Source organism: Pelobates fuscus, chromosome 4 (assembly GCF_036172605.1).
Source record: "Pelobates fuscus isolate aPelFus1 chromosome 4, aPelFus1.pri, whole genome shotgun sequence".
NCBI lineage: Eukaryota > Metazoa > Chordata > Amphibia > Anura > Pelobatidae > Pelobates > Pelobates fuscus.
In genome coordinates, this window is record NC_086320.1 from 362384170 (window position 1) to 362407958 (window position 23789).

The window sequence follows — 23789 nt, forward strand, 5'->3', positions numbered from 1 at the left end:
GTAATCTTGAAAAATTACAAAATTAGGATAAACTAAGGAGATTTGTTTGTCTTTCTGACAGGTGAAAGGATTTAATCCAGAATGTAAATTACAACTGGAAATAAAAGAAGAAGAAAGAAAATGTTTGGACAAGCAAAACAAGCAAAAAACAATTGGCTTTAAGGGTAAGAATAAAACATCAAGTATTACTTTCCTCCATTGGGGCTATTACGGTCTATGTTATGAATCCTGACTATTTATGCTGATTTGTTTTTGTTGCATACTTAGTTGAGATATATTTTATGAGTCCACTAAAGTGCACAAATTAACTGTTTCATTATGAGGTCAGAGGGACACAACTGATAAAACGGACCCATCAATTTGGCTAACACATTGTATAGATAATGCATTAATAGAGCCAGCAATATACCTAACCATTCCCTCACCAGGAGAAGACTCCACCAATCGAGAACCTGATCACCGAAGAAGTAATTTTGTACTGCAAACTGTCAATCACAGCATACGTGACACTTTTTAATGCACAATGCATCATCTTCCCCTGTGCAGTTCAGAATGTGCCATGGCCATCCAGGGGAAAAAGATTTGATAGAGTACCATGCCGGCAACATTACCACTACAGCAGGCATTAATGGTTATGTTACTTAGGGTATCCCTTTGACCTGCAGCCTGCAATCTTTCACAGATTATTCTGTTCCAATAAATGATGTTGATGGTTTATGAATGTTTTTTGATCATTTAGTTTATTATCTTTAAACGGATTTCATAAAGTGAACTGCAAAATTCTCTGGAGAGGCAGGATTAGATTCTGATTTTATGTAACCATTGAATTTTTATTCTATGTAGTTTAATTTTTTTTTACCACTTTTGTTTTTCAAGGGTAAAATGCTTTCAGTTTTTTAATTTGTTTTATTTTAGTCGCACAGAATGTAGTTGAGCCTACGCAGAGGCTAAACATGACAATTCAAAGCAATAGCATACATCAGCATGTAGGGAGCATACAAGATCAAGGTTACTTAGAGGCATCACAGATAATCACATATAAATTAGTTATCCCTAATGTGAGAGACATGTAGTGCTGAGCGGGCAAGTAGGGAAATGCAATGTTGCAATGGAGAGGTATATATAAGATGTACCGTGTTAGACGATCGTCCAAAGGAGTGGTGCAAAAGCAAGGCAAATTATGTTTTATACTGTGATTCCGATATGGGTGATAGTTTTGTTGTGCTGTAACTGAACATCTGGTCTGCGTGTGTGTGGCTAGGGTTTGAGCTAGATCTTAATCCTAATAAATATGTTGCTGGCTATGCAGTGGTGTATCATGCCAGTCCTGATTGGTATCACTAACTAGGGTATCAAAGTGAAGTGGACCCAGTAGCATACATTAATTAATTATCTGAGACTGGGTAGGATCTGGATGGTTCAGATTGACATTGTTCCTGTAAGCGGGTAAAAAAAAAAAAAGAAAAAAAAGAAGAAAAAAAAGCAGGCTGTAACTGAAAATTGAGCCCTACGTGGGCCACTTTTATGTCTGCCGCGCTTGTGGTTGCCTGCGCAGTGGCATAGACATGCGTGTGAGTGAGCAATGAATTTGCATGCATGTTGTGAGATTGTATATATCTAGGGCCTTAAGAAGCATAGCATACCGGCCTAGTATTAGAAGTTGTAGAGCGTGGACATGTGCTGTTCAATCCTCAATTAAACAATGATATACATTCTGTTATATTGTCAAACATACTAGATAAAACAGAGCGAAACTTCCTAACTGCGGCTGATCAGTATACACTGCTGCGTGGCATATTAGATTTAAACCAGCCTCACAGCATTGCGCCCATAGAACCCACCTAGGTAGACAGCTGTATGGTGAACATGCTCATAATTGAACTCAATTTAAAATTTTAACATTCCATAGCCCTTCCTCGCATGAACTGTGTTAGCTGGAAACAATAAAAGTGTAGGTAAATCATTTTGTCCCCTGTGGGCTGTGTCTAACGGGTTAAAGTAAGGCTATTAGTTAGTAACTTATACTGTGGATGCTAGTGCTGCACAGCGTACCTACAGTTTTGCAGTGTCCCCCCCTTCTCTCCCCCATTTTCCTTCCCCCTCTAAATAGAAGGGGGTTTATCCGTTGCGTGTTTTCATCTGTCGCTTTGGATGCCGGTCCTCCATCCATCCATCTCGGGCTAAATCCGTCCTTCCAGCGGAGCACTCCGTGACACCGTGGGCACTCAAAGTCCAGTCCAGTCCACCTGACCCCCCACCAAGAGTCCATGCACCGTCTGTCTCCTGCACCTTTCCAGCATCACTCACACTGCCATGAAGCACCGGGACTCACATGTCTTGCCCAGCACCAAGCCCATGTTGTTTGGACGTGTCATTCATGACTGTAGCCAGTGTTACAGCTGCTCCCCCTGGTAGGTTAACATCAACTGAAGCTGTGGAACATCTAAGGTGCGCATGTAAGTTGTGAGGCATATATTGCTGCAAATGTTCCCATGGAGCCCGGTCCCAGGCCAGTCTCCAAGATCTGCTCAGGCCACCCCCGCAAGCATCGTGGCACAGGGGGCACTCGGGGACAACCTGCACCTTCCCTGAGCCTCTGATACCACAGTAAGTACCTTAGGTGCCCCGAATGTCTCTCCCAGCACTGGTCACATTCTCAGGAAAGAGGACATGCTGCCGCCCAGCCAGAGGCAAGCAGCCCAAAGTCCTGCCGGGATCACAGCAGTGGGGACAATTCCCTCAGAGCCTCCTCCATCCCCGGAAGTTGAGCGACCATACCGTCGGCCCGCGGACATTCCGGTTCATCCGATCACGGCCCCCGGTCATCCAGGGTGTGCAAATACGGGTCTAGGTGCCCCATTGTGCATGAGGTAATGTCCCTGTGTTCTGGTGTACTGGCGGGCCTCATCTTGACGACCTTTACAAGTGTAGGGGATCAGCGTGGTTCTTGAGTGGAGGTGTCCGCCTCGGCGTGTGCCGTCCCCATGTGGCCAGGATTACGATGGCAGGTAGGCCAGATTGATCCGTGTCGGTGTTCCCTGTGTGCTGCTGGCCCTTTGCAAGTGTTGTTTTAAAGCTGGGGTGATTCTCCCACTCAGCATGCTTGGATATCCGACTTCGGGGTGATTTATGTGAAGTTTTAAAGTCATTGATTGGGGCTCAGGCTCAGAGCCATGCTTGTCTGCTTCCAGTCGGGCCGGCGGCCCGGCGGCCCAGCCCTACCCCAGGTAAAATGCTTTCAACTCAACCACCCTGCGTATATGTAACGCATGCACACATAACTGTATTTTTCTATATTTGTTTGATTTTAGGATTTGATATGTCTAGAAAAGAAGTAGGTAGTGGTCCCTATTCTGCTTTTTAGGTAATTGTATCGGATGTAAAAAGACTCAGGTCCATCCACAGCTATCCCCGCCACTGCACACTATTTCAACTTTCTCAACACTGAACTTGACCTCAAATTGTGCAATATAACTACTACACACTATGGGGAGAGCAAATAAACAGGGTGCAGTAGAATACGGAGAAAGGACAACAGCTCAAACAGCCTGCCTGTCTGTGGGTTCCCAATCAGATCTAAAGCTGATTGGGAGAGCAAATAAACAGGGTGCAGTAGAATACGGAGAAAGGACAACAGCTCAAACAGCCTGCCTGTCTGTGGGTTCCCAATCAGATCTAAAGCTGCTTTTAGCACATCTTGTGCCATTACAAAAAAAAACTAGGCAATTTGCATATCAGTCTGATCCCACCAAAAATGTCAAGCTACTTGAGCTGTTGTCCATCCTCAGTATTATCTTGCATTGTTTTTGTTTTTTTACTACACAATATGCACACTACGGGATGTGGACATTCTTCCAGAATCCAGAATTCTTATCCAGGGTTCTACAACGTTCTTGAGTGAACCTGATACATTAGATGTAAGTCACATAGATATAAAGAAACTACTGGTCTGTGAACAATTCCCATTATATCCATTACTTAAACGATTGCTAGTTACATATACTATAATGTGAGTCCCGATGCCTAAATAGATGTTAGTACATCTAGATACACACATTGCCTAGAATGACTTATTTGAAACTATGCAGATGTCCCAGTGTAATTCTACATATGATGAGCATATTTTGGGCATTAAATATAAAATTCCAATAATTAATATGTCTTTAGCCATATTTCAGTTGAAGAGAGTGACATCTAATACATTCTCATACATAATTAAACTAAAAGCATCAGAGGTGAAACCTTTTTGGATAATAATAATTCGATTCAGCTAAGTACCAAATGTAGGGTTTGCATTCTATCACTGAAAAGTTTAACCTGAATGTTCTTCATCTAGTCTAGAAAAACATCAGGTAGATTAATCTATGCCATTTGATTCTGATTTAGAACTACACACCTTTGTTATTTTATCTGAAACTACTGTTTTAAAAGTACAGGCGGGTTAAAGTCTATCTGACATGGTACACAGAAGCTGAGTTTAATTGAATTTCATATATAAATTGTGCTAGCAGACCACCTCATCGGTGAGTGTCCCTGGTCCTATATGTATGTATGTATCCACCTACGTTAAGTCCTTATAGTTTGTAAGTTTGTTTGAGCAGGACCTTCACTGCTTGTCTCTGTTTGTCAATTACTTGTCGAATATCCTATTTCTGTAATTGTAAAAGACTTCAGAATATATAAATACTAATAAAATGAGTGGCCTTTATGATGCATTTTATATTCACTCTTTTTGGATCTGTAATAGCTGCGGTTTAAGCAGCCTGGTGATCAATATATATAAAACGAAAGGCCAATTCTGCTTTGGAAATATCACAGGTGACCAGAAGGACTGTGGGTCCCCGAAGGGAACCAGATAATTGTCAAACCGTTTAAAAACCATCTGATTCCTTATTGTGGGATGATACCATAGGACTCCTGATACCATAACAACAACAGGGCACTAAAGTGGTTATTGTGTTTAGACTGCTCCTTAAAGTAATGAAACATTAGCTACAAATCGGATAAGAAGCTCTTCTTGTACTTGTTTTCTTTAGCTATGGAGTAAAAGTTCATGGCAGGTCACATAGTAACATATAACAAGAGGGAGAAAGAAAGAGAGAGAGAGGGGGAAGAAAGAAAGAGAGAGAGAGAGAGAGAGAGAGAGAGAGAGGAAGAGAGAAAGAGAGAGAGAGAGGGGGGAAGAAAGAAAGAGAGAGAGAGAGAGAGAGAGAGAGGGGGAAGAGAGGAAGAGAGAGAGGGGGGGAGAAAGAAAGAAAGAGAGAGAGAGAGAGAGGAAGAGAGAAAGAGAGAGAGAGAGGGGGAAGAGAGAAAGAGAGGAAGAGAGAGAGAGGAGGAGAAAGAAAGAAAGAGAGAGAGAGAGGGAGAAAGGGAGAGAGGAAGAGAGAGAGCGAGGGGGAAGAAAGAAAGAGAGAGAGAGAGAGAGAGAGAGAGAGGAAGAGAGAGAGAAAGGAAGAGAGAGAGAGAGGGAGGAAGAAAGAAAGAAAGAGAGAGAGAGGGAGAAAGGGAGAGATGAAGAGAGAGGGGGGAAGAAAGAAAGAGAGAGAGAGAGAGAGAGAGAGAGAGAGGAAGAGAGAAAGAGAGAGAGAGGGGGGGAAGAGAGAAAGAGAGGAAGAGAGAGAGAGGGGGAGAAAGAAAGAGAGAGAGAGGGAGAAAGGGAGAGAGGAAGAGAGAGAGCGAGGGGGAAGAAAGAAGAGAGAGAGAGAGAGAGAGAGAGAGAGAGAGAGAGAGAGAGAGAGAGAGAGAGGAAGAGAGAGAGAAAGGAAGAGAGAGAGAGAGGGAGGAAGAAAGAAAGAAAGAGAGAGAGAGGGAGAAAGGGAGAGATGAAGAGAGAGGGGGGGAGAAAGAAAGAGAGAGAGAGAGAGAGAGAGAGAGAGAGGAAGAGAGGGAGAAAGGAAGAGAGAGATTTTATATGTTTGTTTCCTCTCCTTTTGTTCTGCTGCCTCAGTTGAAAATACTTCCCAAACAACATCCATATCCCCAGTGCCATTCTGTGCAATTCTGACATTACTTCCTGAAACAGTGTGTAACTTGGTGGGGATCCCAGCAGATGAGCACAGTACATATTAGCAGATTCAATGCTCACATTCTGTGAGTGTCTGTGGCATATAACCTATAACTTGGTTGCTTTTGCATTTCAACAGAACAGTAGTTACAGTTGACAGCGACACACACTGACATGGCAGACATATGGCAAACACGCAATGGATGAGCATGTGCATTTCAGTTTGTTATTCTGAATCCTGCCTGTGGCTCCAAAAGAGATGATTGATTGGAAAAAAGGTAATTGATTGTTAGGGACAGTCACTTAATGTCAATTTTATTCATAGACTAAGTGAGTGACTTAATGTGGTTAAAAAAGAAGGAGCAGTACAAAAATGAAAAATCATCTATACTTATATAATATATATATAAAAAAAATAGAGATTGTTTTTCTCTCTTTTGGTTAATCTTTCTCACTTAATCTGTGAAACAAATGGTGGGAAAATGCTCCGCTTAGTGTACTGCAAAATATATGCAGAATTTGTTTCTCCAAATTAGTTTTTCCCTATCTAACTTTTGGCTAGCTGAATCAACATTCGAGTAAAATTCCGGTGTTCCAAAAAATGTTTAACTTTCAGGAAAAATTCTTTGGGCAAATTTCCCACAGTTCAAAAAGTCAATATTCAATTGTCATCATCACTGTTAATTAGAACTGTGGGTTAATGCTACATATACTAATTGTGAGAAGCTTTGCACATGTGATGCTAAATATTTGTAAGGTGTCAAGTACACGATCACTGGTCAAGATTGCTGTTTAATTCGGTCAGTTTGGTAAAAACGTCTCAGAAAAGAATTATTGCTTCAGCACTGCAGAATTATCACATGGTGTTTTCTTCTTCCACTGTGTTGCAGTTTAAGTAAATGTCTCTGCAGGGAAGCAGAAACACCACTATTTTGATAACATGCATAAAAAAGACTGGTTCAACAGATAAAAGGTTGCACTTGAATGAGTTGTATCTTTCTCACTTGCCTCATTTTTGTTTTGAGTGTTCGAACGTTTCTTTCTCAGCACTTAATTTAGCTGAATCTCGCAAAATGTACACATCAGTTTAACCTCTTAAGGACCAAACTTCTGGAATAAAAGGCAATCATGACATGTCACACGTCATGAGTCCTTAAGGGGTTAAAATAAATATCAGATTTTAAAAATCTGGTGAAATATAGTAAGTAACCATTTTATCTACTGATTAGCCTTAAGTGCAGGGCTTCTCAAACTCAGACACACAGAGACTGGAGCTGTGTGTGTGTGTTGGGGACCGTGTGTGTGTGTTGGATAGGTGAGGGTGACAATGTGGGTAAAGTGAGGGTGACAATGTGAGGGAGGTGAGGGTGACAGGGTGGGGGGAGGAGAGGGTGGCAGTATGGGGGGGAGAAGAGGGTGACAGTGTGTGGGGGGTTGAGGGTGACAGTGCGGGGGAGAGGAGACGTTGACAGTGGAGGGAGGAGGTGAGCATGATATTGTGGGGTGATGTGAGGGTGACAGTGGGGGGAGAAGGGTGAGGGTGACAGTGTGAGAGGGAGGTTAGGGTGACAGAGGAGAGGGGAGAAGGGTGAGGGTGACAGTATGTGAGAGGTGAAGGGGATAGCCATTAACATACTTTCTTGAAAAGTCCCTGGTGAGGTCTCTTTTCTTTTTTTCCTCCCTGGTGGTCCGATGGCTCATGCTGTCCCGTCTAGAGCTTCACCTCCGCCGGCTGCAAACCATGCAGACATGATCTCTCGAGCACTGGCTTGTATAGTCTCAGAACATTGGCCCGGTAACCTTCGGCAATGCTCTGTGATTGGCCGAGCTCACTGACAGTTACTGCGTGGTCTGCAGCAGTGCCCCGGCGGAGGCGGAGCTGCAGACCGAAGGGTGCACAGTGCTTTCTACCTGATACAGAGGGGCCCCGCAGCCAGCGGCACTCCTTGCAAGCCACTATGCCCCCTCTTGGTGTCAAGCCCTCAGTCATGGGCAGAGGGCCTGACGGTCTCCCGGGTCCATGGCATGGGTCAGCTCGACCCATCAAAAATCAGCCGGACACCCACAGGGAGTTAAACCATTTATGTATTATAGAGTTAGCAATAGAACACAATGTATTCTTTTGCAAGCTGTGTTGGTCAGCATAGAAAGTGTAGAGAATTCTAAGCAGAAAGAAATTGCTTAAGTATGCCAAGATGACTCTAAGGATATTGATACCTTAGAGAGAGTTCAGAGAAGGGCTACTTAACTGGTTCATGGATTCCAGGATTAAACTTACCAGGAAAGGTTAAAGGATCTTAACATGTATAGCTTGGAGGAAAGACGAGACAGGGGGGATATGATAGAAACATTTAAATACATAAGGGGAATCAACACAGTAAAGGAGGAGACTATATTTAAAAGAAGACAAACTACCACAACAAGAGGACATAGTCTTAAATTAGAGAGACAAAGGTTTAAAAATAATATCAGGAAGTATTACTTTACTGAGAGGGTTGTGGATGCATGGAATAGCCTTCCAGATGAAGTGGTAGAGGTTAACACAGTAAAGGAGTTTAAGCATGCGTGGGATAGGCATAAGGCTATCCTAACTATAAGATAAAGCCAGGGACTAATGGAAGTATTTAAAAAATTGGGCAGACTAGATGGGCCGAATGGTTCTTATCTGCCGTCACATTCTATGTTTCTATGTTTCTATGTTAATAATTTCAGACTCTGCTTGCTATGATCAGAGTCTGTGGTTAAAATGGATATTTGTTTAGGTGAAATGTGAGAAACCATTGTCTGTTGACCTCACTACATGGGAGAATGGCATATAACTCAACTGATGACTAACCTATCTTCACCACCAAAGGTCCATCTTTTCATGGTTCTTCCATGTCCTTTTTTCTAGATGGTTCATCTGAAAAAATCCCCTATCCATAGTTGGAGATACTGGTGGGAATAAAATTGAAAGTATCTTACATATTGTGAAATCACAATTGTTCTACCAGTTCTCATATACTTACAATACCAATTATACACTGATTTTAAAAACACTCAATGTTTAAAGCAATCTTTGGCATTTCAATGCAATTGGTTCACAAGGTCTTTAAAGGGTTACTGCAAACATTATACCCACTATAGTTCTTTTATTAGGAAATGGAGGCCAAGAGTTCCATGTCCCCTATTTCCTGGTAATACGGCAAACCATTTTGCAATGGTTTGCCCTCTTACCGGGTCTTAACCATACACCAAGAGTCGTCTATGGCCAGTGATGATCTGTAGAAATCAGATGCCAGTCCGACCGGCCGTTCATTGGCTGAGAGCACTCTTCCTCCTCGCTGACTAATGATGCTCCAATGACTCATTTACACCTCGGGTAGCAAATTAGTTAAAAAATGGCAGTACATTTTACTAAATGTTATCTACAAAACTCAAGTTGTTTCCAGTACTCAATGACTCTAAGTCAACATATTTTTTTCTAGGTTAATAAAACAAAAACAGGGTATAAAGTAACGAAGAAAAGATGCCAAACTACAAGTATATATTAGAACCTAGTCACCACGCAGACCCTCTCTGCAAAAGAGACATGGCAACACCAGATAATGCTTTTGACCATCTTTGGGCTTCATCTTCGGGTATACAAAATCTTATATTGTAAAGATGCTCGGGAATGACCTGGTTTTTATGGCAAAATTAGAAAATATTCACTACACTCTAAGAAGGTGGAGTTATAAAAGTCTATACAGTAATTAGTGATTTTAGAGGCTTATTTACTAAAAGCTGATTTAGAAATATGAAATTCTAATATGAAATACAAAGCTTGTAATTGGATCCTCATCATGACCCTCTATAAACCAAGAAGGAGCCATGGTTGGCTTTTCTCAAAAGACTGACTCTTTAATTCTTTATTTTTGGTGTGCATAGCAGAATTCACAGAGTAATCAAAACATTGCATAGTAAGACATGAGTGAATATTAACAAGATTACATTATGCCTGTCTGAGGTACTGCACAATTTTTTATAATTATGATAGGAGATAGCAGGGTATGGTGCCTAGCAAGGATGGATTATAATGAAAGTGAAAATGAATGTGGCACGGTGCATGGAAATGGTGACTAGTAGCTATAAACTTGTTCTATGTACTAGTGGGGGTTGCAGCGGAAGGTAACCTCAGCAGCGTACAAGGCATGAGGGGATTATCAGACTATTATTGCCACTAGTGGGATTTAATTAGGCTACAGCACACATTGTATGTAATTAAGTTTACAGGCTACAACGAAGCAAAAGTAGTAGCACAAGTGTCGCTGTAGAGGTTGCATTTAGCTCAGCCGATGCCTTCAGGAGGTGAGGCACAGTCCCTGGGTAATTGGGTGCCAGCAGACTTGAGCAGGTTGCTCCACCGATCCCTAGCTGCATTCTGCGTGCCTCTGGGTGCCGCCGTGGTGCAGGTATAGTTGCAGGTGCGAGTGGGGGTGTCCCTCCAGCCCCAGGCTGTTGTATAGGTCGGTATTTCTGTGCCACTCACCCGGTGGCTTTAAAAGTCCGAGTGTCTTCCCCGTCTGGGGGTACTGGAGGGCCTGGTGTTCTGCATCTGCTTGTGGTGCGTGTGCCTCCGTTTGCGTTGGTGCTGCCTGTGGGTCTGCACCCTCTTGGCCTTCAGCCTGGGAGGGCCCTAGAGATTAGCAGTAGGAGTATGCTGTGGTGCTGTGCCCGAGGGTATCCCCTTTGTTCCACTCTGTTTGTGGTCCAGCACGCTTTTTGCCGGGAGTGCTTGGTGACCCATCCGCTCTGCCCACGCCCGCCTCTGTAGTTTTTCCCAGAAACATTGGAATATATGTTCTAGGCGTTGCATGTAGTCAGCTGTGGTATCAGGATGGGGCCCTTGGCTTGTAGGTAGGCTCGGCATCTCGAGTGTGGCCGCCATCTTGGGAGCGCCATGAGGGAGAGGCGTTACAGGTGTGTTGCTCAGCATGTAGGTCTGCGCCGGGCTGCTCGTTTTAGTTGCCGGGATATCCCTCACCGGCATGGGGGGAGGGGATGGCTCATGAGGACCCCCATTGTCATGGCCCGCGGTCGGCTGAGGGATCGGCCGCCTCCCCCGCGCCTTCCGGGTAGGCCGCATGTAGGCCTCAGGTCCATCTACTGGCTGCAGTCGCCCAGTCGGGTCACTTCTTCGATTTAACCTCTCATCCATGACTGACCCCTATTTCTGGGGTTTGTACCTGCCTCCCTACCGGAGAGTCTCCAACATTGCAGCCATGGGTTGGAAGATGCAGAAAACGACCACGCCGCCACCATAAGAGGCGAGAGATATCAGGGCACTCCTCAAATGCATGAGGTCCAGACCGGTAGAGCACTCAGCTCACTCAGGCAACAGAGAGGCCTCTGAGGATGAAGAGGGGAGCGGGATGGAAAGCACGCAACCCGTTACAGTAAGTGAGTCCCACAGACTGACGCCTGCAATTAAACAAGACATATCCGACCTCTATGACAGAATCAGGCTGCTGTTTTATGCTGACATTGCCCTGGTAAAAACTGAGGTCCAGGCTGTCACAGACCGCATACATGCCACTGAGGAAGATGTGATTGACCTCAAGCAAGGCCTAGCAGCCCTGGGGGACACTGTGCAGCAAATGCAAACCTCACATTTATTCCTGACCCACAGAGTGGACACCCTGGATGACAGGAGCTGGCAAAAACAGAGTCTCTGATGCCGTATCCACAGAGGAGTTACCGTACTTCCTCAGGCGGCTGATATCCACAGTCCTACCCGCTAAACAGGCTAAACTGCTCCTGCTGGATGGGGCCCAACAGGTTAACAGACGCCCCAGAGACATTATACTCAAATGCCAATCCTTCGCGGACAAGCAAAGGCTCATGAAAGCTCTCCAAGACAAGGCTCCCATGGACTTTGAAATTCACCATCTTACTTTCTTTCAAGATGTCACCCGGCCATGTTACTATGGAGAATATCTATGCAGCCTATAACGAAGAAGCTACAAGAAGCTGGAGTGGTATATCGCTGATCCACATCCTGCACACTGATGGTTTTGAAGGGAAGACATATACAGCAACATCCCCGTCAGACGTCCCCGCTTTCCTCGCAACACTTGCCATCATGGGGGTCACAGAAGTGCCAGCAGGAATGCCCACCACTCATCAGTGGGATGTCTCAAATGTGACACCCTTTGTTCCATCCTGGGTCCAGGACTTGGTGACTTAGATTCTAAACTGACGACACTCAATCAGTGCACCTCAACACTGTTGGCAGCAAGGAAATATTTACCAACGAACCACATAAATGTGGTACCTCAAGGAATGGGCTGTAGCTCACGTTTATAACCTGTTTTATAGTTTTATATTAGTTTTCTGTTTTCTTACGAGGAATTTTAGTTGTTAAAATAGAAAGGAAGCACACACAGAGAACTCTTACGACTCTGGTCTGATACTCTTTCTCCCCCCCCCCTCCCTCTCCCGCTGCCACCATAGGTTAGGGGTACACACGAGCAACAGAGGCACCAAATATTGCCCCCCATCATCCACCACGCCCCCAAGGCACATACTCACTTGCATCCATCACACCATTGACTTACCTTCCTCATATACAGCTGCACAGCTTCCACACTAGGCTGTCAGATAGCAGCAATCTCTATTGAGACTGAAAGCATATTACGCATCGATGACAAACTCTGATTACCACCAATCACATATGTATATGAGCCATGTTTTCCTCACTACTATGTTGTTTGACTCAACTTTTCTTTACCTTGTACTGTATGATGCTTTAACCACTCGATAAAAGAAAGAATATTAAGAAAAAAGTTATTTTTAATCCAGCAAGTAACAGTTTTAATTTTTCTTAGAAATTTGTTTATTTTTCACCTTGCAAGCGCCTTCTGTAAAGGCATCAACATGGCATTTCATGTAAATCAACTACACACAAGATCTAATACGTTGAAATTCTATCCACGTGTTTTGCTTATTTTTGCTCAGCTGACCAATATGGCTTCCATTTCGCCAATTTTCCAAGATCTGAATTCAAAAGTTTCTACTGAAGAAATTGAGTGAAACACCTCACCAACACTGTTGCTATGTATGGTGTATTTTTAATTCACTGAATAGAGTTAGAAAAATGATGCCAAATGTTAAAAAATGTTTTCGCTTCTTTAATCTGCTGATTCAAAAAAAATTGTTATTTCAAGCATGGGAGTTCTTCTTTAACTATATACTATAAATTCTTTCCTATTAAAATATTCCTGTAAGATTTCCAAAATGAGGAAATGCTGGCAAATCAACTATGAAATACAGCTAATATAATATAATCCTCAATGGCAACTCTGATATTATAAATCAAAAAGCTCACTAAAACCGAGGATGGAAACGGAAAAATTAAAAAACACGTAAGCAAAGGTCTGTTCAGTGCAATTTTATTAATATTTAAAGGTTAAAGAGAACATATCAAATTATTGCATTCTAGCATTTCTAGAACTTATCATTTCTGATAAATTTGAGCTTCAGATTACAATGGAGTTCCTAGTATATGAATGACAAAAATAAAATTGTATTATAATCTATACAAAAAAAAAAAAAAAAGCAGAGCAATGGCTGTAAAGTGTGATATGTGGTTATATGATATGTTTAGATTACTCACAGTCATTCCCGTTCCAATAACACAACTTTTGCTGTGTTCTTTAGCTAACCCATTTGACTGAAACAAAAGTCTTTATCTCGGTATTCACATAGTGCAGTAACACACTTGTTTCGTCAGGTTAGTAAGTTCCTAAGCTCCCTCAAATTGTATCTTTCCAAGTGTTGGTTGACAAGCATTGCCAATGGTCTATCTCACTTGCAGTGAGGGTATACAAAGGAAATTTTGTTTAATTATTCTGTTAGATCAGCAAAGTGAATGGACTAATATCAGCAGGGCTACTTGGAATCCAAAGTTAAGATGCTATTTTCCGTTTGTGAAATCCCGAGACATCTTAGAAAACACCAGTTCTCTCTTGTCTGTTGAGTTTCACATCCGCTTGTAGGATCAAAGTTCCTGGACCTAGCTGGTCTCTTTGGACCTATACCTAGGGGTGCATGGGACAATTCTCCACACCAAGGTTGAGTATTCCATACTCCATAAGTAAATGTATGTGTTTGTTTACTTTTAAAGAAGAAGCTGCAGAAACAAATCTAGAAACAATTCCAATCTCCGTGGAAGATGAATAGAAAAAATTCTGTCAATTTGTAGCACTTTTTGAACTTCACTATAGAATTAATCTTTATACATTACTCACTGTGTATTAGTAGCCTGCTTTTTACCTGCAGTACAATAAGTAAACTCCGTAGTATACATGAGTTCATGGTGGCAATCCAGTTGCTTTTGTCAATAACCCAATGATACTACTAACATCATCCTTCTAAGATGTAAGGGTGCACGTACAAGTTGTTCTAAGTGTATAAAGTTGGAACACAATGTTCTAAGACTGGTATGCTGTTGATAAAATGTTTATTTGTATAACAGATACCAAAGGGTGGTGTTTCACCCATTTTTTTGTATACAACGATGAAAATGTTAGCCGAGGAATGCTCTCATTTATCTGTCTGATCCAACTTCCACCTATAAACTGTGCCGGATTGCTGTTTAAGCTGAGTTAGTTTTCACGTTTTACTTAATCCTTTTCTTTACAAATTAGTTTTACTAAAGGATAGAAAGTAAACATCAAAATGGGTTTAAATGTGAGTATGCACCTTACAGTCTGTATTGTTTCCTAGGATTTAAAGAGATGTTTTTATGATATGGTTATTGTTTTTTTCCCACTCCCATCTTTTATAGTTATATCCTCCTAGTGTAGTATTATTTTGTGTGTTGTGGTTTATTATTCTGCGTCTCTTAAATGCAGGACTGAAGTTTCAGAATATGAGAGCATAGAATCAATGTGGAAACGTAATGGGAGACGCTAGAACTGATTATTTTTTCTCTTGAGTTAATTTTCATTCTGAAAACAAAACTAAGTCTATATGCTTGGAGAGATAATAGGTTGTGAATGCAGAATTCACTAAGGAAGGTTGTTTAATGTATGGCACAGCAATTCATTCTTACAAAAGTCCCTCAAAACGTCTCTAAACAGGAAGTACCACTGTCACACTTCCTGTCATCTCTAGATACCTGTGTAAACTCTCAAAGTCGTGTCTTCTGTCCAATGTAATGCATTATTCCAAGAAAAAAGTGATAATTATTTTTATGCTTCGCGTTGCCTGGCTAGATCTTGAAGCTCATTTTCAATGCAGTCTCCTTACGTGGTTCTGGCTGCATGTCAATAGAATAATCCCTCACCTAGCTTGTATTTACGATTTTGTGTGTTTAGCCCATTAGTAAAACCATTACTGTTTCCATGGCTGATTCATGGGGGTTGAAGGCTGAAATTGTTCAATAACCAGTTGAACTGTAATGTTTGAGCCCCAATGCATGTCTCTTCAGGGAAGCCCTCTAGTTTCTTGCAGAATGACAATAAGCACTGTGTGACTGCTCCAGATTCTAAGTCAGTTCTCTATTCTAAAAATCAACCCCATGTACACACACTGTATATAGACTTATATACTTTGTGCTTATTTCCACTTCTGTGTACTCATTTCCACCAAAAAAGCTCTTTATTTTGCAGACTGTAAGTTCTACCGAGTACCAACTACCTGCAAAAAAACTCAAGAACATAATGTTGGTAAACAGACAATAGATTTATGGATCGAAATGGGAATTAAGATGAGCACAAGTTATTTTAGAACTTTAAAAGTGAGCTACAATTTTGTAGTGTATTCATTGTGATATTGTTTTGTGTACATTTTTTTTTTAATCTCAGCATTTTGTATAATTTCTTACAGGAAAAAAATGAAAATGTTGCTTACATTTTTTTTTTTTTTTTTAAATGTGTCCAAAATATTCACATTATTCTGTTAATATATTGGCAGGATGCCGAGTACACTGGGATAACATAACGTGCTGGGACTCGGCAAAGGTCGGAGAAATTGTTACACAAAATTGCCCTGTGATATTCCGTCACTACTTTACTAAAAAAGGTGAGTATTGCGTATTTATGGGGAAGGGGAGAACTTTTTTTGTGTGTGTGTTTCAGAGAAGGAGTCCCTTATTTTATATTCTGGGCCCTTTAAATCATTGAGCCACTTGCAAAATGGAAAATTAAGTTTAGCCCATAACTCTCTTATTATCCTATTTTGTCCTGCGTTGGTTTTCTCGCTGAAAGAAAACAAAAACTCTCATAGAACTTAATTCTGCACTTTGTTTGCATAAGACAAGCCATGGACATTGAGCTAAGACTGGGTCTGACACAGCTTCAAATCAATGTCAGAACTGAACAAATATAAAATGATCCAAAACAGACATAGTTTAAATGCAAGCAGAAAAGGGGACATATAGAGCAAAAGGTCAAAAAGCTAAGTTAAAGCGGCACTGTCATGCCGAACTTACCTTTCCTCAATCTCTTCCTCTTCTCCCCCTCTCTCGGGATCTGTTATTCTTTTCTTCCTGTCTTCTTTAGTTTTCTTTAAAATCATAAGACAAAGTAGGGACTCTTTGCCTTATGGAGGATTCCTCCGCTTGACCAGCTCTGACCAGCGGAGGAGCAAAGTGTGCTTCATTTCCGCTGGTCAGACCAATTTTCCCATGATCCCTAGCTTTCCTCCCAGTTCCCACAATGCTTCCTGTCAGTATTGCCGAACGTCCTGTCACTTAGACAGAACGCCGGCAAAACTGCCGAATTGCATCCTAACAGAATGAGCACTGTTTCTCCATTGGTGTTAGGATGCAATTCGGTACTTTGTTCGGATCGGAATTTCATTCTAATGAATGAAACCCCGATCCTATTCATTGCTGTGGCTGCATCTTGCAGCCGCTTAGTAGATAACTCCCTAATTCCCACGGTATTAGGGAGCTATCTACTAAAAGGCTGAAAGACCTAAACTGGTCTTTCAGCCAACTTTACTAATACTAAGTAAAAATGACTTGGTATTAGTAAAAAATATGCCCCTACTCGCTATACCGCGAGTAGGGGCATGTCTAGTAAGCAGTGAGCAGCCTGTGGCTGCTCACTGTAAAAAAAAAAAAATATTGCCCCCCACCCCTAAACGACGGGTGGGGGCTGTAAAGTAAAATAAGGGAGGGAGACCTATTGTCCCTCCCCCCCGGCCCCCACCCCTGGGCGGCGGGTGGGGGCCATAATGGTAATAAAGGGGGGGGGGGACCTACTGTCCTCCCCCCCGGCCCCCACCCCTGGGCGGCGGGTGGGGGCCATGATAGTAGTAGGGAGGGGGGGACCTACTGTCCTCCCCCCCCCCGGCCCCCACCCCTGGGCAGCGGGTGGGGGCCATAATGGTAATAAGAGGGGGGGGGGACCTACTGTCCTCCCCCCCCCCGGCCCCCACCCCTGGGCGGAGGGTGGGGGCCATAATAGTAATGGGGGGGACCTACTGTCCTCCCCCCCGGCCCCCACCCCTGGGCGGCGGGTGGGGGCCATAATAGTAATAAGGGGGGGGGGACCTACTGTCCTCCCCCCCCGGCCCCCACCCCTGGGCGGCGGGTGGGGGCCATGATAGTAGTAGGGAGGGGGGGGGACCTACTGTCCTCCCCCCCCCGGCCCCCACCCCCGGGCGGCGGGTGGTGGCCATAATGTTAATAAGAGGGGGGGGGACCTACTGTCCTCCCCCCCCCCGCCCCCCACCCCTGGGCGGCGGGTGGGGGCCATAATAGTAATGGGGGGGGGACCTACTGTCCTCCCCCCCGGCCCCCACCCCTGGGCGGCGGGTGGGGGCCATAATAGTAATAAGGGGGGGGGGCTACTGTCCTCCCCCCCCCCGGCCCCCACCCCTGGCCGGCGGGTGGGGACCATAATGGTAATAAGAGGGGGGGGGACCTACTGTCCTCCCCCCCCGGCCCCCACCCCTGGGCGGAGGGTGGGGTCACTAAGTAAATTCCCCCCCCCCATCAAGGTGACTAGGGGTGCCCAAGCCCCTAGTCACCCACCCCCCACCCAAATAAAAAAATGCCCCTACCTACCCCCCTCACCCTAAAAAATAGTGAGGGGGGAATAAAATTGCTAACCTGTAAAGTAAAATTAAACTTACCATTCGACGTCTTCTTTTTTCTAAAATCTTCATTTTTCAGCCCCAAAAAAGGCCAAATAAAAAACCATCATAGCCGTCGAACTAAAAATAAAATAAAAAACCCGAGCGCAAAAAAAAAAAAAAAAACCCGACGAAAAAGAAAAAACCCGAGCGCACATAAAAATAATCCATCTTCACCCATGGAGGGCTCCACGCAGACTGAGCTCCGCAGGGCGGGGCAAGGCTTATAAAGCCTTGCCCCGCCCTGCAATTAGCCTAAGAACACTCTGATTGGTGGGTTTAAGCCAATCAGAGTGCTCTTTGTCATTTTACAAGCGTGGGAAAGTTCTTTGGAATTTTCCCACGCTTGTAAAATGACACAGAGCACTGTGATTGGATGGCTTGAAATCCATCCAATCACAGTGCTCTGTGTCATTTTACAAGCGTGGGAAAGTTCTTTGGAATTTCCCCACGCTTGTAAAATGACACAGAGCACTGTGATTGGATGGATTTCAAGCCATCCAATCACAGTGCTCTGTGTCATTTTACAAGCGTGGGAAAGTTCTTTGGAATTTTCCCACGCTTGTAAAATGACACAGAGCACTGTGATTGGATGGCTTGAAATCCATCCAATCACAGTGCTCTGTGTCATTTTACAAGCGTGGGAAAGTTCTTTGGAATTTTCCCACGCTTGTAAAATGACACAGAGCACTGTGATTGGATGGCTTGAAATCCATCCAATCACAGTGCTCTGTGTCATTTTACAAGCGTGGGAAAGTTCTTTGGAATTTTCCCACGCTTGTAAAATGACACAGAGCACTGTGATTGGATGGCTTGAAATCCATCCAATCACAGTGCTCTGTGTCATTTTACAAGCGTGGGAAAATTCCAAAGAACTTTCCCACCTTGTAAAATGACAAAGAGCACTCTGATTGGCTTAAACCCACCAATCAGAGTGTTCTTAGGCTAATTGCAGGGCGGGGCAAGGCTTTATAAGCCTTGCCCCGCCCTGCGGAGCTCAGTCTGCGCGGAGCCCTCCATGGGTGAAGATGGATTATTTTTTGTGCGCTCGGGTTTTTTCTTTTTCGTCGGGTTTTTTTTTTGCGCTCGGGTTTTTTATTTTATTTTTAGTTCGACGGCTATGATGGTTTTTTATTTGCCCTTTTTTGGGGCTGAAAATGAAGATTTTAGAAAAAAGAAGACGTCGAATGGTAAGTTTAATTTTACTTTACAGGTTAGCAATTTTATTCCCCCCTCACTATTTTTTAGGGTGAGGGGGGTAGGTAGGGGCATTTTTTATTTGGGTGGGGGGTGGGTGACTAGGGGCTTGGGCACCCCTAGTCACCTTGATGGGGGGGGGGAATTTACTTAGTGCCCCCACCCGCCGCCCAGGGGTGGGGGCGGGGGGAGGACAGTAGGTCCCCCCCCATTATCGTTATGGCCCCCACCCGCCGCCCAGGGGTGGGGGCCGGGGGGGAGGACAGTAGGTCCCCCCCCCCCTTTTACCATTAGGGCCCCCACCCGCCGCCCAGGGGTGGGGGCCGGGGGCTGGAGGACAGTAGGTCCCCCCCCCTTATTACTATTATGGCCCCCACCCGCCGCCCAGGGGTGGGGGCCGGGGGGGAGGACAGTAGGTCCCCCCCCCATTACTATTATGGCCCCCACCCGCCGCCCAGGGGTGGGGGCCGGGGGGGGGAGGACAGTAGGTCCCCCCCCCCCACCTATTACTATTATGGCCCCCACCCGCCGCCCAGGGGTGGGGGCCGGGGGGTGGAGGACAGTAGGTCCCCCCCCCCTTATTACTATTATGGCCCCCACCCGCCGCCCAGGGGCGGGGGCCTGAGGGGAGGACAGTAGGTCCCCCCTCATTCCCATTATGGCCCCCACCCGCCGTCCAGGGGTGGGGGCCGGCGGGGGAGGACAGTAGGTCCCCCGTCCCCCCCTTATTACCCTTTTTTTTTTTTACAGTGAGCAGCCACAGGCTGCTCACTGTTTAGTGGACATGCCCCTACTCGCGGTATAGCGAGTAGGGGCATTGGGGAGATTTTAATCTCCCTTGTGCTATTATGGGGGTCATATTGACCCCCATAGAGTGAGGAGGGGACCTGGGGGGCTTATGAAGTGGTGGGGAGCGCTGCTCCCTGCCGCTTCTGTCTTTACATATTGCAAGGAGGGAGCTGCACGCCGGTAGCTCCCTCCTTGTAATAAACCGAACAAACAAACGAACACTGATACACAGTGTTAGTTTGTTCGTCTGATTTTTTATATTCATTCGTCTGTCTGATGAATGAATGAATAGATGAAATTCCCGTTCGCATGTCCAGATGTTTCACTGGGCATGTGCGGGAATCTCAGGGCTATCTAGTGTGGGTAGATGACCTACCCACACAAAGATGGCGGCGCCCTGAATATAGATCGGGGCAGAAAATAAAGAATAAAAAATAGGTAATGTGGGGGGCATAGGGGCATTTGGGGGTGACTAGGGGGTCGATTGGATGTAGTTGAGGCGGGAGGGGGGTTAAAAAAAAAAACGGAATTCGGCATGACAGTGCCGCTTTAAGTTGTCCGGGTAGACTGATAAACTGAAAAGTCTCTGCTTAAATTGGGCTCAAATCCAACAAATCATTTTCCTGAAACAAACTGAAGGACACTTTCCCTGAATGTAATATGATACTATTTATCACTCAGCATTATATATATCACCGTCGTCTTTATTAAAAACAGGCAAGAAATTATGGGGGGAAGAGTAGAAATCATTGGGTTAAATTTTAAAGTAAAATGCGTCAATGGTCCTTTGTCCTTTTTAAACCATCCAAACCTTTTTTTTTTTCTCAACAGGAAATATAAGTAGACAGTGCCTAGGGAATGGTGTCTGGTCTGAAACATATCCAAATGTCGCAGATTCGTGTGGATTTAATGACAATGTAACAGCTCATAAGGTAGGACATTAAAGATAAACTAGTGACTAAAATGGCTAGCTGATTTAAAGCCATACATTAAATAATGCATGAAAGGGACATGTATCGTTTTGAGACAACAGTCTCATTCAAAAGCATTTGCTTTGGAATATTATAGTAAATAATATGAATTATTAATAATATTTATAAACGTGCTCCTTGTATCCATTTAACAAATCTTATATGTCGTTTAAATGGGAAAAATGCACACATATTAATTGATTGGTCTTAAGTTGTACTTATTACCCCAATTCCTCTTCAGACACACAGTACATGTTTCCCAAGTTATGTCTCATATAGGAATGACATTAATGTACAAAGCAATTTGCATCTAAATTTCTAAATCTCTAGATTCTAAATCTCTAAACTTTACTCCACCTTCTTAACCCCTTAAGGACACATGACATGTGTGACATGTCATGATTCCATTTTATTCCAGAAGTTTGGTCCTTAAGGGGTTCAACCATTGACTCAGCGAATTATATGGTTAAATTCTCAAGTTTCAGCCTGTTTTGTGCGTCTTCTGGTGATTTTAGTATTAACAGCTTGTCTTCATCTGTAACAAACAGCTTTGTGCGGAAACCTCGTCTGTATTTTATGTTCTGTTTGAGTAATACTGAAGTAGTTAAATTAAAGAGACTTCTCCTATTCCTTGTTCAATAAGAAAGATCTGGAAATTTGATTTATTTGTATTGGCCGTCCTTAGTGGGTGACTTTCTAAAGGCTCTGATAATTCATTCTTTATATAAAAAGGAATGGCAACAGATAATAACGTCTCTATGTGCATTAAATGGCAGCAACTTTGGTTTGGCAATTCTGTGCAGGGCCGGACTGGGGATACAAAGCAGCCCTGGAAAAAAAAAAACCTATGCCAGCCCCACAAGTCATTGTGCAATGTATTGTGTGTATTATAACAAACTCACTGACACAAACCCACTGATGCACAAAAATAGGCTCACTGACAGACAATCTCACTGACACACACAGACAAGCTTATTGGTACACAAACAAATTTAGTACAGACAAACTCTGACACGCAAAAGCTTACTACAGACAAGCTCACTGTCATACACACATGCTCACTGACATCCACATGCTCACTACAGACACACACTAGCTCACTACAGACAAGCTAACACACACATGCTCACTACAGAAAAGCTCACTGTCACACACATGCTCACCACAGACAAGCTCACTGACACACACACATGCTTCCAACAGACAAGCCCACTGACACACACATGCTCACTACAGACAAGCTCACTGCCACACACACAAGCTGACTCAGGAGCAGGCACACACACACAAGATCACTCAGAGCAGCCACACACACACATACAAGCTCACTCACTAGCAGGCACACACACACAAGCTCACCCACTAGCAGCCACTCACATACAAGCTCTCTCACTAGCAGCGACACACACAAGTTCACTCACTAGCAGGCACACACACACACAAGTTCACTCACTAGCAGCCCGCCACACCCACACAACTCACACTAGCAGCCACAGACACAACTCATTCACTAGCAGCCACACACACACACAACTCACTCACTAGCAGCCACCACACACACAAGTTCACTCACTATCAGGCACACACAAGCTCACTCACTAGCAAGCACATACACACACAGACACAAGCTCACTCACTAGCAGGCACACACACAAGTTCACTCACTAGCAACCACACACAAGTTCACACACTAGCAACCACACACACACAAGTTCACTCACACACACACAGTCTAAGCCAGCATCACACTGAGCAAGCATCAACCTAAGCCAGGATCAGTCTAAGCCAGGATTAATCTAAGACAGCATTAATCTAAGCCAGCATCGTTTCCTGCAGGCCTGCATCGCCTGGCAATGAAACAGAGCCGGGTTAAATACACTTTCAGACAATGATATAGAGTTTGGTGACACATGACTAGTTGTCATGGTGTGCACAGTACATCACATTAGGGTGTGACTATCATCGTCTAAACTTTACTTCAGAAATACTCATTTACAAAAGGAGGTATATGGAAATATGTTGGGTTTTAGCTCCAGTGAGCAGAGAAATACTGTGATACATACAGAGTCTGTAACATGAAAACATAGAGAGCTAACTCGTGCTCTCCTAACAGTGCCCCTGGAGACCCAGCCAGGGGACAGGGGAGACAAGTTGGCCATGCACTCAGCCACTCAATAGCAGCAACACACACACACACACACACACAAGTTCACTCAGTAGCAGGCAGACACACACACACACACACACACACAGACAGTAGGTGAAGTTGCCATATAGTGGCCTCTTCCATCCAGCGAGGTCAGCAACGTATGAGGGGGCGGGGCTTGTGGGAAGAAGGCAGAGCTTCCATTCAGGAGGAGGGGCTTGTGTGCAGAGGCAGGGCATGCAGCCAAAATTGCTGTAAATTTTGAAGGGAGACTGACAGGTCTCCCTCCGGCTGCACCAGCCTCCAGCTCCTCCCTCTTTACTTCCCTCGGACTGACATAGCCTGGCACAGTCCGACAGGGAAAATCATTTCAATTACATTAGCATAATGATTTGCACTGTCAGCCCGGCCCCAGGTGCCGTGGCCCACCGGGAAATGTCCAGGTATCACGGTGGGCCAGTCCGGCCCTGATTCTGTGACATCTATCTATCCAAGTAGTTCCTTCCTGTTACATCCACAATTCCTAATTCTATGAAGAAGTTTTTTTAAGAATGTTTCTAATTTATCATTGTGA

General features: G+C 44.1%; 1 protein-coding gene across 1 annotated transcript in view; it reads left to right on the forward strand.

The window, feature by feature from the left end:
* The window catches only part of VIPR2 (vasoactive intestinal peptide receptor 2), a 110138-nt gene that overhangs the window by 10088 nt on the left and 76261 nt on the right, over window positions 1-23789 (forward strand). The window contains exons 2-4 of the mRNA XM_063452658.1: window positions 62-164; window positions 15944-16051; window positions 20930-21030. Coding sequence (XP_063308728.1) covers window positions 62-164; window positions 15944-16051; window positions 20930-21030 — 312 coding nt within the window. The remainder of the gene's footprint in view (window positions 1-61; window positions 165-15943; window positions 16052-20929; window positions 21031-23789) is intronic.